This window comes from Fragaria vesca, linkage group LG6 (assembly GCF_000184155.1).
Source record: "Fragaria vesca subsp. vesca linkage group LG6, FraVesHawaii_1.0, whole genome shotgun sequence".
In the NCBI taxonomy this organism is placed as follows: domain Eukaryota; kingdom Viridiplantae; phylum Streptophyta; class Magnoliopsida; order Rosales; family Rosaceae; genus Fragaria; species Fragaria vesca.
The window spans coordinates 29,651,822-29,671,420 of NC_020496.1; the positions used below are offsets into that span (position 1 = coordinate 29,651,822).

Below are 19,599 nucleotides of genomic sequence, written 5' to 3' on the forward strand. Positions count from 1 at the left end.
GCCAAACCCCTAAACCCCTGAAAGGAGTCACAATGCGAAACAACACTTTGTTAACGTTCCTTGCAAGAAGAGCATCAACACCAGCAGCAAATCACAACCCAAGTTTACTTAAGCGATGCTTCTCGTCTTCATCTTCCTCACCGAACAATAAGCTCTTCGTCGGAGGTCTGCGTTAAGTTTCAAACAAGTTGAAAGACCTCAACTTTTCTTGTGTAATGTACTGACATGGGTTTTGGGGTCTTGCAGGCTTGTCATGGTCGTTGGACGAGAAGTCCCTGAAAGAGGCTTTCTCTTCCTATGGAGAGGTCACTGAAGGTGAAGTCCCTCACTTTATCTAACTAACTCTGGAGTCACCCATTAACTTGTTATTCATTTTTGCCATCCATGTGTTCGACAAAATGCCTGAATGAACTTAGTTTCACCACATTGATATACAATCTCATATAATGTAATCGTGCATGTCTGTATTGTAGTGACTATAGTGTATGACAAGGACTCAGGCAGGTCTAGAGGCTTTGGATTTGTTAATTTCTCCAGAGAAGATGATGCCAAGTCTGCAAAAGATGCTATGGATGGAAAGGTGAGTCCCTGCACTTCGAAGTTTTTTTGTCCAGATATTAAAGTTTTCTGTTTGGAAATTTATTCTGAATGAGGTACCTTTGTTCGCAGGCTTTGATGGGTCGGCCGCTGAGGATAAGTTTTGCTCTTGAAAGAGTTCGGGGAGGGCATGTAGTTGTTCCTCGCCTTCCAGGCATTGGAGACGGTGGTAATCGCTCATAGGTGAGATCATATGGTAATATGTTACCTGTAACAGATTACAGACAAAAACTATTCTTAGGTGTTAAAACTACAAATTGTGTCATTGTAGAGTTTCTTCAAAGGAAGTCATCTTATAGTCTTAGCATCTCTGTGAGTAGAGCTTGAATATGCAATGTTTTGTTGAAAACTCAAGTCAGGTTAACTTACGAAGTTTGAAGGAAGAAACGAAAGGTCAAGTTCTAAAATTTGTTCAAGTTGGAAGAAGATGGATTAGTTCATGAGGAAACTTTTTTTAGTGTTATATGAACGCCTTTTCAGCTTAGAAAAGTTGGAATTTGGCTTCCATTTCTTTCTTCAATACATCCTGAATTTAACGAGTATTGCATATCTCTCCAAAACTCAGTCTTAGACAGCAAAGGCGGCCTAAATGTACATCAATTCACCCACAAGCACAATCCCCTCTCCTTGCATAAACACGTTAACTCTTATGTCTAGTTTCTGTTTACAAGAACGACATGTAACTGGAAATGTCGATTAACCTTATCAAGTTGATACCATTGTTTTCAGTCTGTTAAGCATCTGTCTTGGATTATAAAAATACATGTGGATTTATCGGCTGGTTTCTATGTTAGAATATGTGAAGTTACTCATTTGGAAGGAACACGGCAAGCTTTTTCTGTAGACACCATTGAGGAAATTAGTCTTTGTGATACACTTCTCCTCTAATAATGTATGCTCTCATTCATTTTTATGGTTATGAGGTCTTAGTTTATATTATACTTGAATCCTAAATCTTCTGCAACTCTGGAAATTTGAAACAGAACCATTCTAGAGTCTGTATTTGGATTCGTCCACAGTCACCATACAATATAACAATCGAAATTAACACTTGCATAAACACACAATCAAGCAATTGGTAAATGACTACAAGTCTATATCATAGGACATTCTGTCGTTATTTATCCGACTAATTTCAGAACTGAATAACATCATTTTGTAGTCTAGTAATTGTCTAATAGTGTTGCACTGTAATATTGGAGCGTATAACAGCGTAATCAGTTGGCTGGTCGACGAAGTAAGTTTCAAACGTAGCATACCCTCTAGCAAACCGAAACTTACCAGTACCAGAAACCACAGCCACCTCTCTTATCGGCTCAAATTGCTTACTGTTTCCTTGAATCTCAATAGTGCTGCCATTGTACTTTTTGTTTGTGAACACAATCGACAGCAAAACTAGGGCGTTACGTCCGTCTAGTGATGCTGTTACAACAATACCCTGTGCTCGGCCAACTACTGTCGAATTACGGCTCGGGCCTTCGGTTAAGGAGTCGTCAACGACGTAAACTGTGCCAAATTGGTTAAACACCCAAAGCTTTCCGGCAATACCAGCAACTGGTATATCCGTGATGTTTGGACCGGCGCTGAAGTCGTGCATGTACATAGACATTTTGGTTTCTTTCAACTCATGATGAGTACTACTGGCCATGGCTAAAACAGTAGTACTCAGAACCAAAATGAGCAGTGGGGATATGGTTAATGCCATAATGGAGGTGAGGCTAGCAAGGAAGATGAGGAGCTTGGCTTGTAGAAATGAGCAAATGAATGCTGTTGGTTGTGTGCTTCTCACTTGGGTTCTGGCTTCTATTTTATAACATGCCATTTATGAGTTAAGCTCAGCATAATCGTTAAGCGCTGACTTCAATCCGGTGCATGATTTAGAACATGGCCACTGGCCATGTTGCTGGAGCTCTCCGTCCTTCTGGGTTTCCTACGTGAGTTTTATATCCAGGTTGAGCAATAATGGCCAGTTGACTATAATCTATCCTCATTTTTAATTCTTGAGGAGGAAGCTAAGGTCTGCATTATCCAGGGAGAGGTTCTAATGAGGACCTTTTTGTTGAGGACTTCTTCATTTCACCCTCTTTTCGATTACATATTCACATCTCGGCAGTCTAGTTTGTAGATATATATGAGTAAATCATCCCTACAAGTTTTCATCCAAATTGAAAATCGTTAAGGCACTCATAAATATGATTTACCAATTATAAACCTGAACGGCTCTTGTTTGACATACTTGGATCGTCCATTAATTTGATATAGTTTGAATTAATACTTAACGATCACCAATTTTACTGAAAATTTGTATAAGTGATCTACTTATGTAAACCTAAAAACTGAACGGTTGAGATGAAAAATTGTGATTGTAAAGTGGGTGTAATACACCATTAAAGAGGAAAGTTCTCAACTAATCCTCAACAAGAACTCTCATCCTTTCAATACATACTTGCAAACTTTATACATGCATCACCAGATTCCCCAAATCAATCGTGGGAAATATTATTTTAAATGTAAGTTGTTTTGTTTTCCATCTTTGGATTTACATTTAACGGTGATTGATCATGATTTCTTTGGTCACTAAGTGACCATGGAACACTATTGTTCCCCAAATAGTTTGTAGGTACCAAATAGCGCATTTCGTGATAGCTCAAGTATCAATGTGTCATATGAGATCTGAGTTCTACTCCAAATTTAACATAGAACCATTCTAGAGTCTTTATTTGGATACGTCTACCTTCACCATACATTATTAAACTCCAAACCTACAGCATTTATCAAGCTAATGGGAAATGTCTAGACCGCAATATAATGTTCATCATTTATTCAACAGATCTCAGAACTAAAAGCCATTATGTTGGCGACTTGTTAATGTCTAATAGTGTTGCACAGTAATATTGCAGCGTATAATAGAGTAGCCACTTGGAATGTCGAAGAAATAAGTTTCAAAGATAACATATCCCCTTGCAAACCGAAATTTACCAGTACCTGAAACCACAGGCACCTCTGTACTCCGCTCATATTGTTTATAACAACCTTGTACCTCAATAGTGCTGCCATTGTACTTCTTGTTTGTGAACACAAATGAAATAAGAGATAGAGCGTTACGTCCGTCTAGTGATGCTGTTACAGCAAAACCCTGTGCTCGGCCAACTGCTGTAGAATTCCGGCTCGGACCTTCGGTTAAGGAGTCGTCGTTGACATAAATTGTGCCAAACTGATTGAACACCCAAAGCTTTCCGGCAATACCAGCAACTGGTATATCCGTGATATTTGGACCGGCGGTGAAGTCGTGCATGTACATAGACATTTTGGTTTCTTTGAACTCATGATGAGTACTGGCCATGGCTAACACAGTAGTACTCAGAACCAGAATGAGCAGTGGAGATATTGCTAATGCCATGATCAGGGTGAGGCTTAATTGGCTTGTAGGAAGTAAATATAAACTGTTGTAATTGTTTGCTTCTTATGTGGATTTTGGCTTCTGTTTTATACCATGATTCCATGAACAAAGATGTATTAATAATCCATATGCCTACCCTGCGTTCCTATAATTTAAGCTCAGGGAGCCTACTTGATTAGAACGTTTAATTCAAAATTGCTCTACAAAAGTGGATCTCATCTGGAAAGTGTCATTTCTTTTGGACTGTGTGAAAAGACCCAGGTTATAATACATTTCCTGGGAAGACCAGGTTTATAATACAACTCTTGAACGTACGAAATCTTTATTTGTTATTTGAACTTCCAATTAAGTGTGAGTTTTATATCCAGGCGGAACAGCTGCGGTTACCCCTTCATCAAGCTACCCCTCCAATCAAGAACTTGACGTTCTATTTTACTTAATATAAGAATTGTACGTCCACCCAATATATTCAACATAATTAAGAACAATCATATTTGATATTAAACTACTAAAAAATAAAATACAGTACTGATTAATGTTTTGATTGGATTGGATTTATATGGCCAATACATTCGATCCGTGTCCTAAAATATAATCTATCTATTCAATAGAAATTAAACTAATGAATATTAAACTATACATGTACCACCAAACTGATCACGAGATATTTGTATATATTTATATATATATATATGAATCAAATTTACAAATATCAATGTATCATATGAGATCTACTCATCGAAAAAAAAAATGTATCATATGGTATCTTATTCCAAATTTGAAATAGAATTATTCTAGGGTCTTTATTTGGGTACCTACATCTTCACCATACATAAAATATTTGATATCAACTTACAAGCATTTATCAAGCAAATGGTAAAAGACTACAACTCCATAAAATAGAACATTGATCCGTTCGTCATTTATGCGACAAATTTCAGAACTAAAAGCAATCATCTAGTAGCTAAACTTTTTAATAATGATTAATAGTGTTGCACAGTAATATTGCAGCGTATAATAGAGTAGCCACTTGGAATGTCGAAGAAATAAGTTCCAAAAATAGAATATCCCCTTGCAAACCGAAACTTCCCTGTACCTGAAACCACAGGAACCTCTGTACTCGGCTCAAATTGCTTATAGTTGCCTTGTATCTCAATAGTGCTGCCATTGTACTTCTTGTTTGTGAACACAATCGACATAAGAGATAGGACGTTACGTCCGTCTAGTGATACTGTTATTGCAGAACCCTGTGCTCGGCCAACTACTTCTGAATTACGGCTTGGTCCTTTGGTTATTGGGTCGTCGTTGAAGTAAACTGTTCCAAATTGATCATACCTCCAAAGCTTTCCGGGAATGCCTGCAATTGGTATATCCGTGATATTTGGACCGGCGGCGAAGTCGTGTAAGTACTAAGTACATAGACAGTTGGGTTTCTTTTAACTGATCAGTATGAGTACTACTACTGGCCATGGTTAAAACAGTAGTACTCAGAAGCAAAATGAGCAGTGGGGATATAGTTATGGCGGTGAGGCTAGCAACGCAAGGAAGACGAGGAGTTCAATTGGCTTGGAGAAAGGAAATGAACTGTTGCAATAGTGTGCTGGGTTCTGGCTTCGATCTGTTTTAGATATACCATGAACAAACAGATATTAATCAAAAAGCCATGCTTACCATGAGTTCCTTTAAATTAAGCTTAGCGTAATCGCTGAGGATCTTTGACATGTTCTTGATCTATAATAATACAAGGAGCGCTGACTTTAAATCTGTGATTACTGATCAGAACGTGACAAGCTTGTTTAGATCTTTAGAGAAGAAGAAATTGCATAAATTAAGCAACTGAGATGTTTAGATCACATTGGATAATCATTATGGCTCATGCTCAATCCAAACTTGAAGGTACTCATATCTGAGTATCTAAGACACCCTTAAGGAGCGTGAGCGTTTGATCGATCGAGAGGTCTCCACGCACTAGATATTAGAAGATCAGAAAGACTGAAAACATTTGATATCAATCTTAGCATATATCAGATCAAGAGATGTCTAGCTAGCTTGGTTGCACAAATGCTGCAGAACACCTAAACTATGGTTCATGTGATCCTAGTATGATTACCTGGATATAATTCATGTGTCCCTAGTTTCTAATTACTTATATAAGAATCTTTCTGTGCTGAATAGCTGATCATTCTCTATTGTGTTACTCCTTACAATTCTTAATTACTTAATTCAGTACGTAATCGATCGCTTTTGAAAATTTTAGGAGTAAATTCAGTAAATTCAATTCCAAGTAGTCAGATTACTAAATCAAAATCCAGACATGTAGAATTAGATCACTCAGACATGTTCAGACATGCAATCGCTTGATACTGCGTTTGATACTCTTCTTCAGTTTCCGTGTCGCCTCTTTCTCTATAAGATATGCAGGATCTATATCTTCAACAATGCAGGCCAACACAACCCTCCTGAATGAATTCAATCCCGCACAAGATGGACTCACAGCAGTAATAGTGTCTCCCTGTACATTTGCAGGCAAGAAAAGATCAATAAAGGCACGAACACCAGATCAAAATCACAAATGAACAGTACTTACTGAAACTGAATAGTCAGCTCTGAAGTAGACAGCACCACAGCTCGCCAATTTTCTAATCCCCTGCATTGCAAAGAAAATCATGTAATAAGATACATTAGAGAAGAAAGTAGAACAACTGTCTTTTCTTCTTCAGTCTTGATCACTATTACGCACCTTCATAGAACGAAGGAGCCATTTTAGCCGTTTACGATATTGTTCCTGCATGTATACAACACCCAAACTAAGGATCACATTCCTTATTGCATCTCCAGATCTCCTCGCAGTAAATGATAAAGAGTTGGATTTCTTTTCAGATAAAGTGCTACATATATTATATACTACATGCACGGAAGAAAATCTATACACAGCCAACCTTCTTTATTCCATACAGCGAGCAAAGTCCATCTTCTTGAAACCCTAGCTTGATGAATTCATGCTGCTTGCCATTCAGTGCTAAATCTATAACCTGAAAAACAAAAGAACAAATTAAAAGTAGAAAAATATGTATCAGTTGGCAGTTGCGCACAAATACAAGATATCAGATAAAAGTAGGTAGACAAACAGTCGAGCTTTTCATTATGAACTATATATGCATACGCACAGATTACTATTCATCCTGCAACAGCTATAAATCATTTTACATCGTAATATTACACACTGGCATCCATGCAACAGCATGACGTGCCGCTTAACAGTTGGCCTCACTAGGGTTAAGATTTATGTTCATTAGGAGAATAGCACATAGCTTGTCAAAGAAAATAACAACAGGAGGGATCTGCAATTTGTACCCGAGATGGCGGGACATTAGATGCTGTCAAAAGTTGCAAATGATATTTAGCCTTCTCAAACGCATCAGGGTACTCTTTGGTTGCTTCAGTTGTTGAGATAGCCACGGTACGGTTAATCTGTATAACAATTTCATATTTGCATTAAACCAGGCGTCTTTTTAACTCAAGATTTCATATAGACACTTATCATAACTTACGAACCAGATTCAACGTGCAAGAAATGCCATATTTCTCTAAAGATGACTCCACTATTGGCAAAGCTCCTTCCATCCTTGCTGCTACAAACAGAACAGCAAACCAACTTCAAATTGGAGAATCGAATAAATGCAAGTGGAATGCAGGTATGAACTTAGTTATCATATTTTCTTCATTTCAAACCAAATGCTTATTTTCAAGCATAGAAGGACATTCTATATCTCCCTTCAGTCCCTTGAATTACTGAGCAACCAACAAGAATAGACACAAATAAAATTTACCTAGTCGTTCAAGAAAGGGAACTGTCACTTCAGTTGCACCATCTTTGTTCACCAAATGGGCAGTAGTCTCAACATTAGGTACATCAAGATCCCGAACAAATGCAACTCTTTGATCAAACTTACATATGAACGCACTAATAACATCTCGAGGACTCAACTTTTTAGTTATGCAGAGTTTCAGAACCCTCCTGACCCAGCGTAATCTTGGAGATGGACCAACAACAGTAAGATAATTTTTCTGTTTATTAGAAGAAACCATTAGACTCATTCTCGCTTCACCTGGAGCGGGTAGACTTTCAAAGCCAAAGCCAAAATCACCATCAAACCCACAAATAGTAACACTTACGTTTAGAAAAAGAGTACATTGGGTCAGATCACCAAGTTCCTGCACCACAATCATATTGCAATCAAAGGAACATCTATGAGAAAGAAGCAATCACTAGGACATGAATTAGATATCACTTCACACACCCTTAGGGAGCGTTTAAGACGTCGCCCTAGTTTATCAATTTTCTCCTGCACAAGATATTAGAAGATCAGAGAGACTGAAACATTTCATAATTCATGTGAACTCAAGAGATCGATGCTAACTCCAACACTACCCTAACGGTTCATCTAGAAGCTGCAGAACAATGGTTCATATTGCCAGCGTGATTACCTAGTTTAACTAATTTCTGTTTCCCTATTCTCAGTTAATTAAGTTCAAAAAGACACTTTGCGTTAAAGATCGATGAAGCTTAAATAAACGGCTCACACATGACAAATACATATATAGAATGCTTACGAAGGCATCAAGCTTACACAATTTTGTTTATGTTTTTTTTTTCCCCTCCTTTTTTTGATAAAAGTTTGGAGATAGAAGGAAGTAATTAAATTTAGAAACACACACCTTTTTATTGATTCCATACTTTTTGCATATCCCACGATTTTGAGTAAGCTCGATGAGATCATGTTGCCTTCCCTGGAGTGCCAACTCTATTGCCTGGAATCATACAGCACCCATATAAATAAACAAAATATATACGATAAAAGAGCAGTTGTATTGAAAAATGTCAGGCAGCACCCACATCATGCAGAAATGTCAGCCAGTTATATTGAATTCAAAATGATAATTTGAAAATAAAGGATTCATATAATTTAGGAGAAGCAGAAATTGGAAGACCATCATATCAAAAGTTTAACTTGGTAGCTCAAATCATTCAGTTCATAACAAAATAACAAGGGGTCTGCCATGCGTACCAGAGGTGCTGGAACAGAAGTCTTCAACAAAATTTTGAAAAGATAGTCGGCCTTGCGCATGATTTCTTTGTCTGTCGACCAGGGTAATACCAGTGAGACTTCGCAATCAACCTGGTACAATTTTAAACACAACAATTTTCAGTTTCATAATTTGAAAGCTAAGTAGTAATTCAGATTCACATAGGTGAACATACCGTACTCATTGCACATAAAAACCCTAGTTCTTCTAAGGACGATTTGATCATCGGCCAAGCTTCCCTCAACTTTGCTGCTCCATAAGATGAAAAAGTAAGTTAAAATGATCAATGAGAGAGAAGCAAAAGAGGAATGGAGAACCAGATAGAAGTAGGTACCTCGGTTTGTACTGTACGGACGGAAAGACCTACTGTTCGACGCCTGAACAGGATCCCTAACTTTGTTATTGAGCTCTGGCTGCTCAACTATGACGAAATTGCTTTCCTCCATCATCGGGATAGCCTCGCTGACAACGTCATCAAGTTTTGGCTGCTCAACGACGGCAAACTCACTCTCACTTTTCCTCATTGTTCGTTTCAGCTTCCGGTTGAAAACCCTAATAACATGTCCAGGACTTAACTTTTCAACAAAGGAGAATTTCAAAACCTTCCTGACCCAGGGTAATCTTGGAGATGGACCCACGGCAGTAAGAGTTCTCTTCTGTTTAATACAAGCAACCATTACATTCATTCAAAGATAAAAGCACCATCAAAACCAAAGATCGATAGTGACACTTACGTTCAGAAAAAGAGTACAGTGGGTCAAATCTTCAAGTTCCTGCACCACGATTATGTTGCAAAGGCTTAAAGAAACATGTATATATGAGAAAGAAGCAATCATTAGGACATGATTTAGATCATGTTACACACCTTTAAGGAGCGTTTGAGACGTCTCCACACTTTCTCAAATTCCTCCTGCACACAATATTAAAAGATGAGAAAGAGCTCGAACATTTCATATCAATCGAATCAAGAGATGTTAAGCCCAACACTCTAGCTAGCTGTTCATCTTGTAGCTGTGTTGCCCCAGATTAACTAGTTCCTGTTTCTCTAACCCCAGATAACTTTATTAACTAAGTTCAGAATTAGAACCCTTGCTTCAAAGATGAAGCTTCAATACTCACACATGATAATTACACATAATGCTCCTGAAGGCATAAATAACGGATCGATGCTCAATTTATATAATTATTACACACCTTCTTGATCCCATATTTTTTGCATAGCCCTCCTTTGTGAGTTTTAAGCTTGATGTGGTCATGTTGCCTGCCATGGAGTGCCATCTCAATGGCCTGGAATCATATGTTCAATACCATAAAACAACCAATTCTATTGAGAAAATCGCCGGTGAGACAATTAATAAGAGATAGCCAGTAGACACATCATACATCTGAATCCAAGATAGATAAACTGAAAGACCATCACAGCAAAAATTTAACTTGGTACATTGTAGAAACTCAGCTCAAACAAAATAACAAGGGTGAGCAATGTGTACCAAAGGTGCCGAAACAGGAGTCTTGAACAAAAGTTTGAAAAGATATTTAGCTTTACGCTTGATATCTGGCTCTGTTGATACCACTGAGACTGTGGAATCAACCTGCAATTTTCATTTTTCCAACAATTTGTTGATTTTGTTCATTTTCAATATCATAATTGAAAGCAGCTGATAGGTAAGTAATGCACATTCACATAGTACAACATACCGTACTCATTGTGCATGAACACCCTAGTTCTTCCAAGGACGATTTGACCATCAGCCAAGCTTCCGTCAACTTTGCTGCACCATAAGATTGAACATGTAAGTTATAACGAGCGAGAGCCCTAACAGTGAGATAGAGAAGAAGGTATACCTCGGTTTGTATCGCAGATCGCTCGGAAAGAGCTGCTTTTCAACAGCACCCAAGGGTCGGTGGTATCCATGTCATCGAATTCTTGCTGCTCTTCAACGACGACGAAATCGCTGTCCTCCATCATCGTCGTCGACGTTGTTGATCGTTTCTGATTGAAAACCCTAGTCCTGCTCATCACTTTTAAGAGCGAGGAGACTTTCTGACCCTAATTACAAGAAAAAAGAGAGGAGGTGGGCTTTGTAATTTATAGAGAACGGAACTGGCGGGACGTTGAATGATATTGGGCCTGTAATCTGTAATGTGGGCGACCTGATTTTTATTTCTTTTATCCGAGTGGCCCGGCCTGATATGCATTCCGGATCCTTTTGTGGGTATTGGGTAATGATAATTGACCATAAATTGTATTTTTATTTTATTTCTTAAGAAAGCGTAGACGAAGTATGAAAGTTCATGGTAATACCGAAGGATTTCTCTATTGAAGCATCGGTTTTGTTCTGAAACTGAGCGACCCTCAATGGTGTTGCCATCTCTCTTGGCTGGTGCTGGTGTGTTTCATGTGGATGATGAGATTCAAACCACATTTATCATTAAGACTTTCATACCTCATTGGAGTTTGCACGAAAAATATTTCATATAATCATGCTTGAATAGATGTAACTGGTTGCACTGAAATTGATCCTTAAAGAAAGCGGCAAACAGAAAGACGATGAAACTAAAATTGCGTAGGTAACAAGTGATTACACAACAAATCATCAAATATATGTTTACTTTAACTTAAACATGATACACAGTGAAGTTCTACTTATCACAAAACTTATTCATCACAATGACTAATTACGCTAATTTAATTTTTCCACAATAATGTTATTTAGTCTCATTTAGTCTCGTACCTTCTCCATGGAAAATCATTTTAAAAAAAAAAAGAAAAAGAGGTTTAACAAAGGATAGGATGTGTAATGTGTGTTACAAAGATAAATTATCTGTCAAAAAGGTCATTTGACTAAGTGACAAATTTCCCGCGGTTTTGATGTTTTAAATTTCCCGCGCTTCTTTTTTTTTCTTCTCTCTCCCGTACGACATGTCGTAAATCCTGAACGGTCTTAACCTTTGACACCACTTCCTTTCTTTTCGTGCTGAACTCGGTTCAAAGATTTTGCATCTTTGCCGGGATGAGTGGAGCGTAAGCCCAAGCTTTATTTCCTTGACTTGGCCATGGAGGTCTAGTTTTCTACTGGAATATACATGTTGGTTTTGTGAATTCTCAGTTTTTCCCTTCTGATCATGTCCTGTTCAATATTACAACCACTATGATCATCAATACTTGCTGCTGGAACTCGGAGTCTAAGCAACGAGTCATAGTCCACATTCAGTTTCGTTATATCTGCAAGGCAGATTTCGAAGATAGAAACATGCAATTCTCTGCGGCCAGTAATCGAATAATAAGGATCTATTGTTGAAATATCTAAAGAATTTTTCAGAACAAAGAATGATAACATGACTGAAAACTGAGTAGGACTCCTAAACAACTTAAACTTCTAGGACTCCTAAAGACTTGGTCTATAACAACAAATCCCAAATGAACAGGACTTGCAACTACGACTTGTACGTTCAAACAAAAAACAACTTGTTCAAAGCAAAACATGACAATAAAATTCCAACATCTGTATGACTTAATAACCATACTGATCGAGTAGATTTACCTTCCATGCAATGCAATAACTATACTCAGTGGGAAGAGTAATGCATTTCTGTTTAAACTGTTCTATGATTTGCAAAGTTTTGATCTTTAGAATAAGCAGTGACCATATCAGCAACATAAAACCAGAAAAAGTAGACGCTCTCACCAGCAAAGCTAAGAGAGATGTAAACACCTAGGTGATACAGTAGTGCTCAAATGCTATCGATATCTGTGTCATCTTGATCAAACACTAGATTATGATCATGCACACTCCTAGGCGAAACGTGTTGCACTTGCTCTTGCTCGGCTTCTCCATCTGAACCTGAATCTGAGTCGGATGATGAGGAAGAGGAAGATGAATCCGAGGAAGACTGCACGGCCTGAACCTCTACACCTTCTTCCTGTCCCTCTCCCTCTCCCTCTCCTGAACCCGAGCTTGCTGAACCTGAGCCTTCTGATACACCTTCCCCTTCCTGTCCCTGTCTCTGTCCCTCTCCCTCTCCCTCTCCTGAACCTGGGCCTTCTGGTACATCTTCTCCTTCCTGTTCCTCTCCCTCTCTTGAACCTGAGCCTTCTGATACACCTTCTCCATCCTGTCCCTGTCCATGTCCATGTCCCTCTCCTGAACCTGAATATGACTGGGAAGATGAGCCAGAGTCTGAATTTGAAGACGAGTCCTCTCCCTCTCCCACTTGCGGTACTTCCTCTAAATGTTGTTGTTCCTCTTGTATCCTTTCTGACTCAGACCCCGACTCATAATCGCCATCCCTCAACCTCGGTTTTTCCTCTCCCTCCCCTCAACATGCTCACCAACTCTTCTCCTTTCAGATGACTCAGCACCATCAAAATTTTCATCAATTCTCCCCCTTTTCACCCCCGTAGACTCAGCTTCTTGCTCTTCAATAACCCCCCTAGACTCAGCTTCTTGCTCCTCAAGAACCCCCCTAGACTCAGCTTCTTGCTCCTCAAGAACCTCCCTAGACTCAGCTTCTTGCTCCTCAAGAACCTTATGTATCTCCTCCAGTTCCTGACTGGGAGTCAGAAACTCTCCCTCCTCATTGGGTGAACCAGGTCGGGGGGATGATGGAGAAGAACTTGTAGAAAATCCCCTTGACCTATTGAGCAGGAAAAAAGGAAAGAATTGTAAAGTAGCCAACAACTTCCGAAAGATATTAAAAAGAAAACGACGACCGCTAAAGGATGAAACTGGTGAAGACAAAATCCATGGACAACAAGAAGGCAAATAAAAACATGCATTAGACTCAATGAGCATGAGTAACATCAATTGCATTACTGTATTTTGAATAGATAAAAGAGAAATTTGTTTTAGAAAATTCTCGCAGAAAGCCAATCATATCAATTGTTCCTTAGCTAAGTCTGCCTTTTCTTTGTCAGAATACCACAGCCAATTTGTGGAAAAAGTGTGCTTAACAAAATAGTACAGTGAAATTAGCACAAAAGTCTAGTTGCCAGCAAATATTGATTACATTGGTCACACTCTAATATAGAATAAGACTCCCATACTACATGAGTACATGATGCAATACGCCTAGACATTCAGGCAGCTAAGTGGAAAACTTGTGGTAGTACTAAATGATAGGTGAAGAACTTTGCATGAAAACTCTGTGGTCAGTTCACAATAAATAGCATATAGAACATATAATGTTACTTACCACTCACTAAGTTTTACCATGTATGAAAAAATATATGAGAAATGGTTCAAGATTCACCATTGTTAAGGGCACATTGGTTAAACTGATATTTTTTTGTTATTCATCTCTTCTTTTTCATTGTAGACCAAAATACATACCTGCAGGATGGACTCACAGCAGTAATAGTGCCTCCCTGTACATATGCAGGGCAACCAAGAATCAATAAAGGCACGGATGGTTCCTAAATTTAACATTTAACTCAATGGGAGGAGAACAGAGAAAGAAAACTCACTAGATTAACATTGGGCACATCAAGCCCACGAGCAGCAACATCAGTGGCAACCAAAATATTGAAACGCCCATCTCGGTAACCAGAAAGCGTCCTTTCTCTCTGCTGTTGTGAAATGTCCCCATGCAAAGCCTCACAGTTATACTGTCTTCCCATGGCAGATGCCAATCGATCAGCATCACGTTTTGTCTGAGTAAAAACAATGCACTTTCCTCCTTTTGCATGTTCCTAACAAATACATATCCAGGGTGAGGGAAGCCATATGTTGGAAGCGTAAGACCAAGAATTAATGAACTTCCTCAAACATATGCAAATAGAATAATGGAATCAAATTTTACAAGGGAAAAAGAATATTAATATAAAAGCAGTCATCCTTGAAACATAGCAGAAAATGATAAAGTTATGTATCACGAGTCTGCAGCAATCGAGTATAGGGATATTCCATCTGCCAATTTCTGATCAGACTCCCCAACCTAAAGCACATGGAAGTTTGTTAATTTTCTTACACTGAAAATCTAAAATAAATGGGAATTGTGCATCCTATAAACCCTACATATTCACATCCAAGCCAGATCATAACATAGAAGATTTCTCATGTTAGACACTTACACTACATTTTTCAAAGTAAAATCTCACCAAAACATAAAATTGACAAGTTGATCATACAATTCTCCAGTGATGCAATGACCAAAATAAAAAATCAATTTCCATCATATGAAATCACTAAACAGCTTGTTGCTGTCAGTTAAGTGATGTCATTGCTAGTGCTCTGACCCTAAGTAATGGATGCTAATCACGAGCTAAGTCAGAACATACTACAACAAAAATGCAAAACTTACAAGATCAATAACCGCCGGATTTGTTAGGTAGTTTCTAGTAAGATTTTTAATCCAAGTAGGCATTGTTGCAGAGAACATCAAGGTCTGTCGTTTCTTAGGTAGCCTCTCCAAAATTATCTCCACGTCCTCCTGAAATCCCACTTGAAGCATCTGATCAGCTTCATCAAGAACAACAAACTGAACTTCCGATAGATTCAAAACACCTCTCTTGATAAGATCAATCACCCGGCCAGGTGTGCCAATCACCACATCAACACCATGGTCAAGCTGGCCCATCTGCCTTCCAATCGGTGTAACACCATTAACACAAACCGTATCCAAACTCGGTGCTGCCTCATAGAATTCCTTGTCGACTTGCTTGGCAAGCTCCCTTGTCGGAGCCAACACCAAAGCCAAAGGATTCCTCCCGCGCCTGTATAACAAAAGTTCAAGTTAACTCCAATAACGAAATCTACAACTAATATAATAAGGGAGTGTGACTGAAGAAACAAACCCATGTTTGGCATTGTACTGAATGATCTTATCCAAAATGGGAATCCCGAAAGCAAGAGTTTTCCCAGTTCCGGTTCTTGCTCGACCAACCATATCACGGCCTTGCATTGCAGGCTCCAACACAGCTCTCTACACAACACAAAAACCCCCAATACTAAAATCAAGAAACCCGAAAAAAGTTTCCAAATTTAAACACTTTCTTGCTTCCTGATCATTCTCTCATAAAAATTAACAGAGTAATAAATTGGGGAAATGACTAAATTACCTGAATGGGGAAAAGCTTGGTGATCTCCTTCTTGGCCAAAGCTGATACAATCTTCTTATCAAACCCTAGCTTCGAAATGTCGAGCCCCTCGTCGCCGCTCGCCACGTCGTACTGGGAGGAGGCGCTCAGCAAAGATGGCGATTTCGCCTGAAAGTTGCCAAGTTGAAACCCGTGACCGCCGACGTCGGCTGTTGCCAGAATCAGGTGGCGGGGTTGGAATGGGAGGCGGCGGTTGAGGGTTTCGATGGCGGCGAGGTTGCGCGCCATCGTGGTTGTTCGCCGGAGCATGATGCTCCTCATCATTTTGAGCATGGTTCGGGGTTTAGGGTTTAAAGGGCTTGTTGAGTGAGATATTTTGGTTCTGCTGTGACCTGTGAAAGAGTGCATGGCCGAAATCCTCTCGACGACGACGATCAGAGAGGAGAAGGAGGACTCCTGTCGACGATCAGACAGGAGAAGGAGAACGTTTTTTGACTTGGGTTTTAGGCGCCTTTCTTTCTAGATCTGGGTTTTGCCCAAATGGAAACTATTCCATTTGGCAACCACAACAACTAGGGTACTATTCACTTACAAAAATCAAAATAACAGCAATACCCTTAAACTAGCTGCTAAATTACAATTTTCATTTGAACAACTACAATTAAGTTAAATGTTATCCACTTATAAAAGTTAAAATGACAGTAATACCCTTAAATTAGCTGTTAAATTACAATTTTAATTTGGGTAACTACAACAACTAGGTTAAATGTTATCCACTTACAAAAAAAGAAAATTTTAATCTAGCTGCTAAATTACAACAGCTCACTTTTCACTCATCAAAAGTTTAAAACCTTCAATGAAAAGATAATTACTCTCTCTTAATAAAATAAAGCAAAACATTCATCGTCAACAACTTTAGGTTTGAGCGAGGACAACAGTAAGACTATTGATTCGAAGGTTTTCAGACAGTAAAGTCTCTACTAGGTACACTTTATAGGTTTATGACCAAAAAAGAATGAAAACTACAACAGTGTTTGGTGGAACAATAGATATGTGATGCGTGGTTAGTTGGGTTTAGGAATGTTCTCTTCCTATTTTCTTAAATACGCAAATGCATACTACGTACAAAGTTGACTATATGCAAAATTATCTAATTACCACTAGATACACCTTTGAGCTCACAATTACCATTAGCAATTGCTTTTCATTATCCTCATCAGGTCATTATCCATCCATTTTAACTAACAGGACATATTAATGAGTAAATTATACAATTGTCATTTAAGCTTTTTTACAACATTGTTAAGGGTTAGTAGTATTACACCATCTTTTTGGGTCGGTAGAATTACAATGAATGCAAATATGATTACTTACGTACATTGAGTAAGTTACTAAGGGTTGGTAGGATTAAAAGAATCACAATACCTTATAAGCACTATGCCAATTTTTCAACCAAACAGTGATTAAAAAATGGCTGAGACATTATTTAGAAAATCATACATTGGTAGAATAAAAACCGTTGTACGATGAAAGCAACCATTGTACGATGAAAGCAATTGGACAATGGTTTTTTTTGTCTCTGTTGTCTCATTCATTCAAACAGTACTTACTTCCATGGAGGTTTACCATTGCATTGGTAAGAGTTTCAGACAATGATTTTTGTTTTACTGTTGTCTGATGTGCCCCTTCAGACAATGGTTTTTACTTTCTGTTGTCTGAAGCTCAAGTTCATATAATGGTATGCATCTATCACATCCTGACTTTAGGGTATAACTAATGTGGTGGATTAATTTGAAATTGAAAATCAGTCTAAACCTTTTTTTTTGTAGCTAGAAAATTGAATAACATCTTTTGTTCGATAGCAAAGTGAAATCAGAAAATCCAACGCCATTGAGAAAGTTCTATAGATACATACATGCAATTTTTATCCAGAGCGAAGCTTCACTTTGAAATTAAAGTGTGAAGTTCCTTATTTGACTCACTTTTCGGTCGTATTTCCACATCTCCATCGTTCAGTTTGTAGAACCCAATGCATAGATCACTCATGCCAAGTTTCATTGAATTTTATGATCGTTTGGGTTTTCATAATCGTTATTTACACAAACAGTTCTGAATAGACATATAAGGAACTTCACACTTTAATTTTAAAATGAAGCTTCGTTTTGGATATAATATATCATATATGTATATGGTGAGCCAAAGAAGTTGGTAAAAAAAAAATGTGAAAAACATGATCTGGAGTTGTTTAAGTGATATGTTTTTTCTTGGTATACCCATGTGGTTATACAATGTTGACCACTAATCTTATTGTGTGAGCAGAAGTGGTCATGGGAAAATCTTTGCTTGTAGTTTTAGAATTGGCAGCCATGGGAATCTAGAGCTTGCAATCGAGTTTGGTCATTCAATATTTCGGTATGTAATATTAACTAGGGCTGGCATTGGTAGGTATGCCGATTTTGTTTATTAATACCATATACCAACCAACTTATGATTAGTAGGCAAAATCCTCTACTAAAACCAACCACCGAAGTTGGTATACCATATATGTATATGGTCGGGGACGCCTCTGGTGTCCGCTCGGGTTGAGGAGCGCCGTCGCACATGTGGAGAACGGAGGGACGTCTGTACTTTAAACCCAGTGCGGACGTCCACTTCTTATCCTACATATATATATAGCGCTTCTTACCCTGCCTATATATATATATAGCGCTTCTCAGCTGCAGACGTATGCATTTATTCTTACGGTGCGGATTTCCACTTTACACTCTACTTTTCAATCGAATTTTCACATCTCTACCATCTAGTATTTAGATACTATGTATAGATCATCTATGCAAAATTTCAGCCAATTTGGTTATCATTAAGGCACTCAAAACTGCGTTTTTCTGTTATAAATATGAGCGGTTCAAGTTCGACAAAATTATGTTCATCCACAGAAAAACGCAGTTTGAGTGCCTTAATGATAACCAAATTGACTTGAATTTTGTAGTAGATGATTTATACATTAGTATCTAAATACTAATTATGTTCATCCACAGAAAAACGCAGTTTGAGTGCCATAATGATAACCAAATTGACTGGAATTTTGTAGAGATAATTTATACATTAGTATCTAAATACTAGACGGTGGAGATGTGAAAATTCGATTGAAAAGTGTGTGTACAGTGGAAATCTGCACCGTAAGAATAAATACGAACATTCTCACCTGAGAAAATCTATGTGTGTGTGTATATATATAGTTCCCTTCCAGAGTGGGATCCCGCTTTGAAATTAAAGTGCGGGACTCCTCATTTCGCTTACTTTCAGGTCGTATTTCCACATCTCAACCATACAATGTCTAAAACACAGTGTGTAGATCATTTCTACAAAGTTTCATCAAATTTAAAGATCATTTGAGCTTCCGTAATCGTAATTTACACGAACGGCGCTGTTTGGACAACTTTTGTTCTTTTGATTTATTTAATCTAATTCGATA

The 19,599-nt window shown here is 38.2% G+C and overlaps 3 protein-coding genes across 3 annotated transcripts; 1 reads left to right on the forward strand and 2 right to left on the reverse strand.

Moving 5' to 3' along the window:
* Positions 1-32: 32 nt before the first annotated feature.
* On the forward strand, positions 33-1,022 carry LOC101295261 (glycine-rich RNA-binding protein 2, mitochondrial-like). The gene is made up of 4 exons (XM_004305939.1): positions 33-165; positions 247-315; positions 474-580; positions 670-1,022. Exons 1-4 carry the CDS (start codon positions 33-35, stop codon positions 778-780), a joined length of 420 nt encoding a protein of 139 aa, XP_004305987.1. The 3' UTR covers positions 781-1,022.
* A 749-nt stretch (positions 1,023-1,771) lies between these two features.
* LOC101295553 (disease resistance response protein 206-like) lies at positions 1,772-2,245 on the reverse strand. The gene has a single exon (XM_004305940.1). It carries the CDS (start codon positions 2,243-2,245, stop codon positions 1,772-1,774), a length of 474 nt encoding a protein of 157 aa, XP_004305988.1.
* Positions 2,246-3,469: 1,224 nt separating this feature from the next.
* Positions 3,470-3,997, reverse strand: LOC101295846 (disease resistance response protein 206-like). Its single transcript, XM_004305941.1, has one exon. It carries the CDS (start codon positions 3,995-3,997, stop codon positions 3,470-3,472), a length of 528 nt encoding a protein of 175 aa, XP_004305989.1.
* Positions 3,998-19,599: the final 15,602 nt, after the last annotated feature.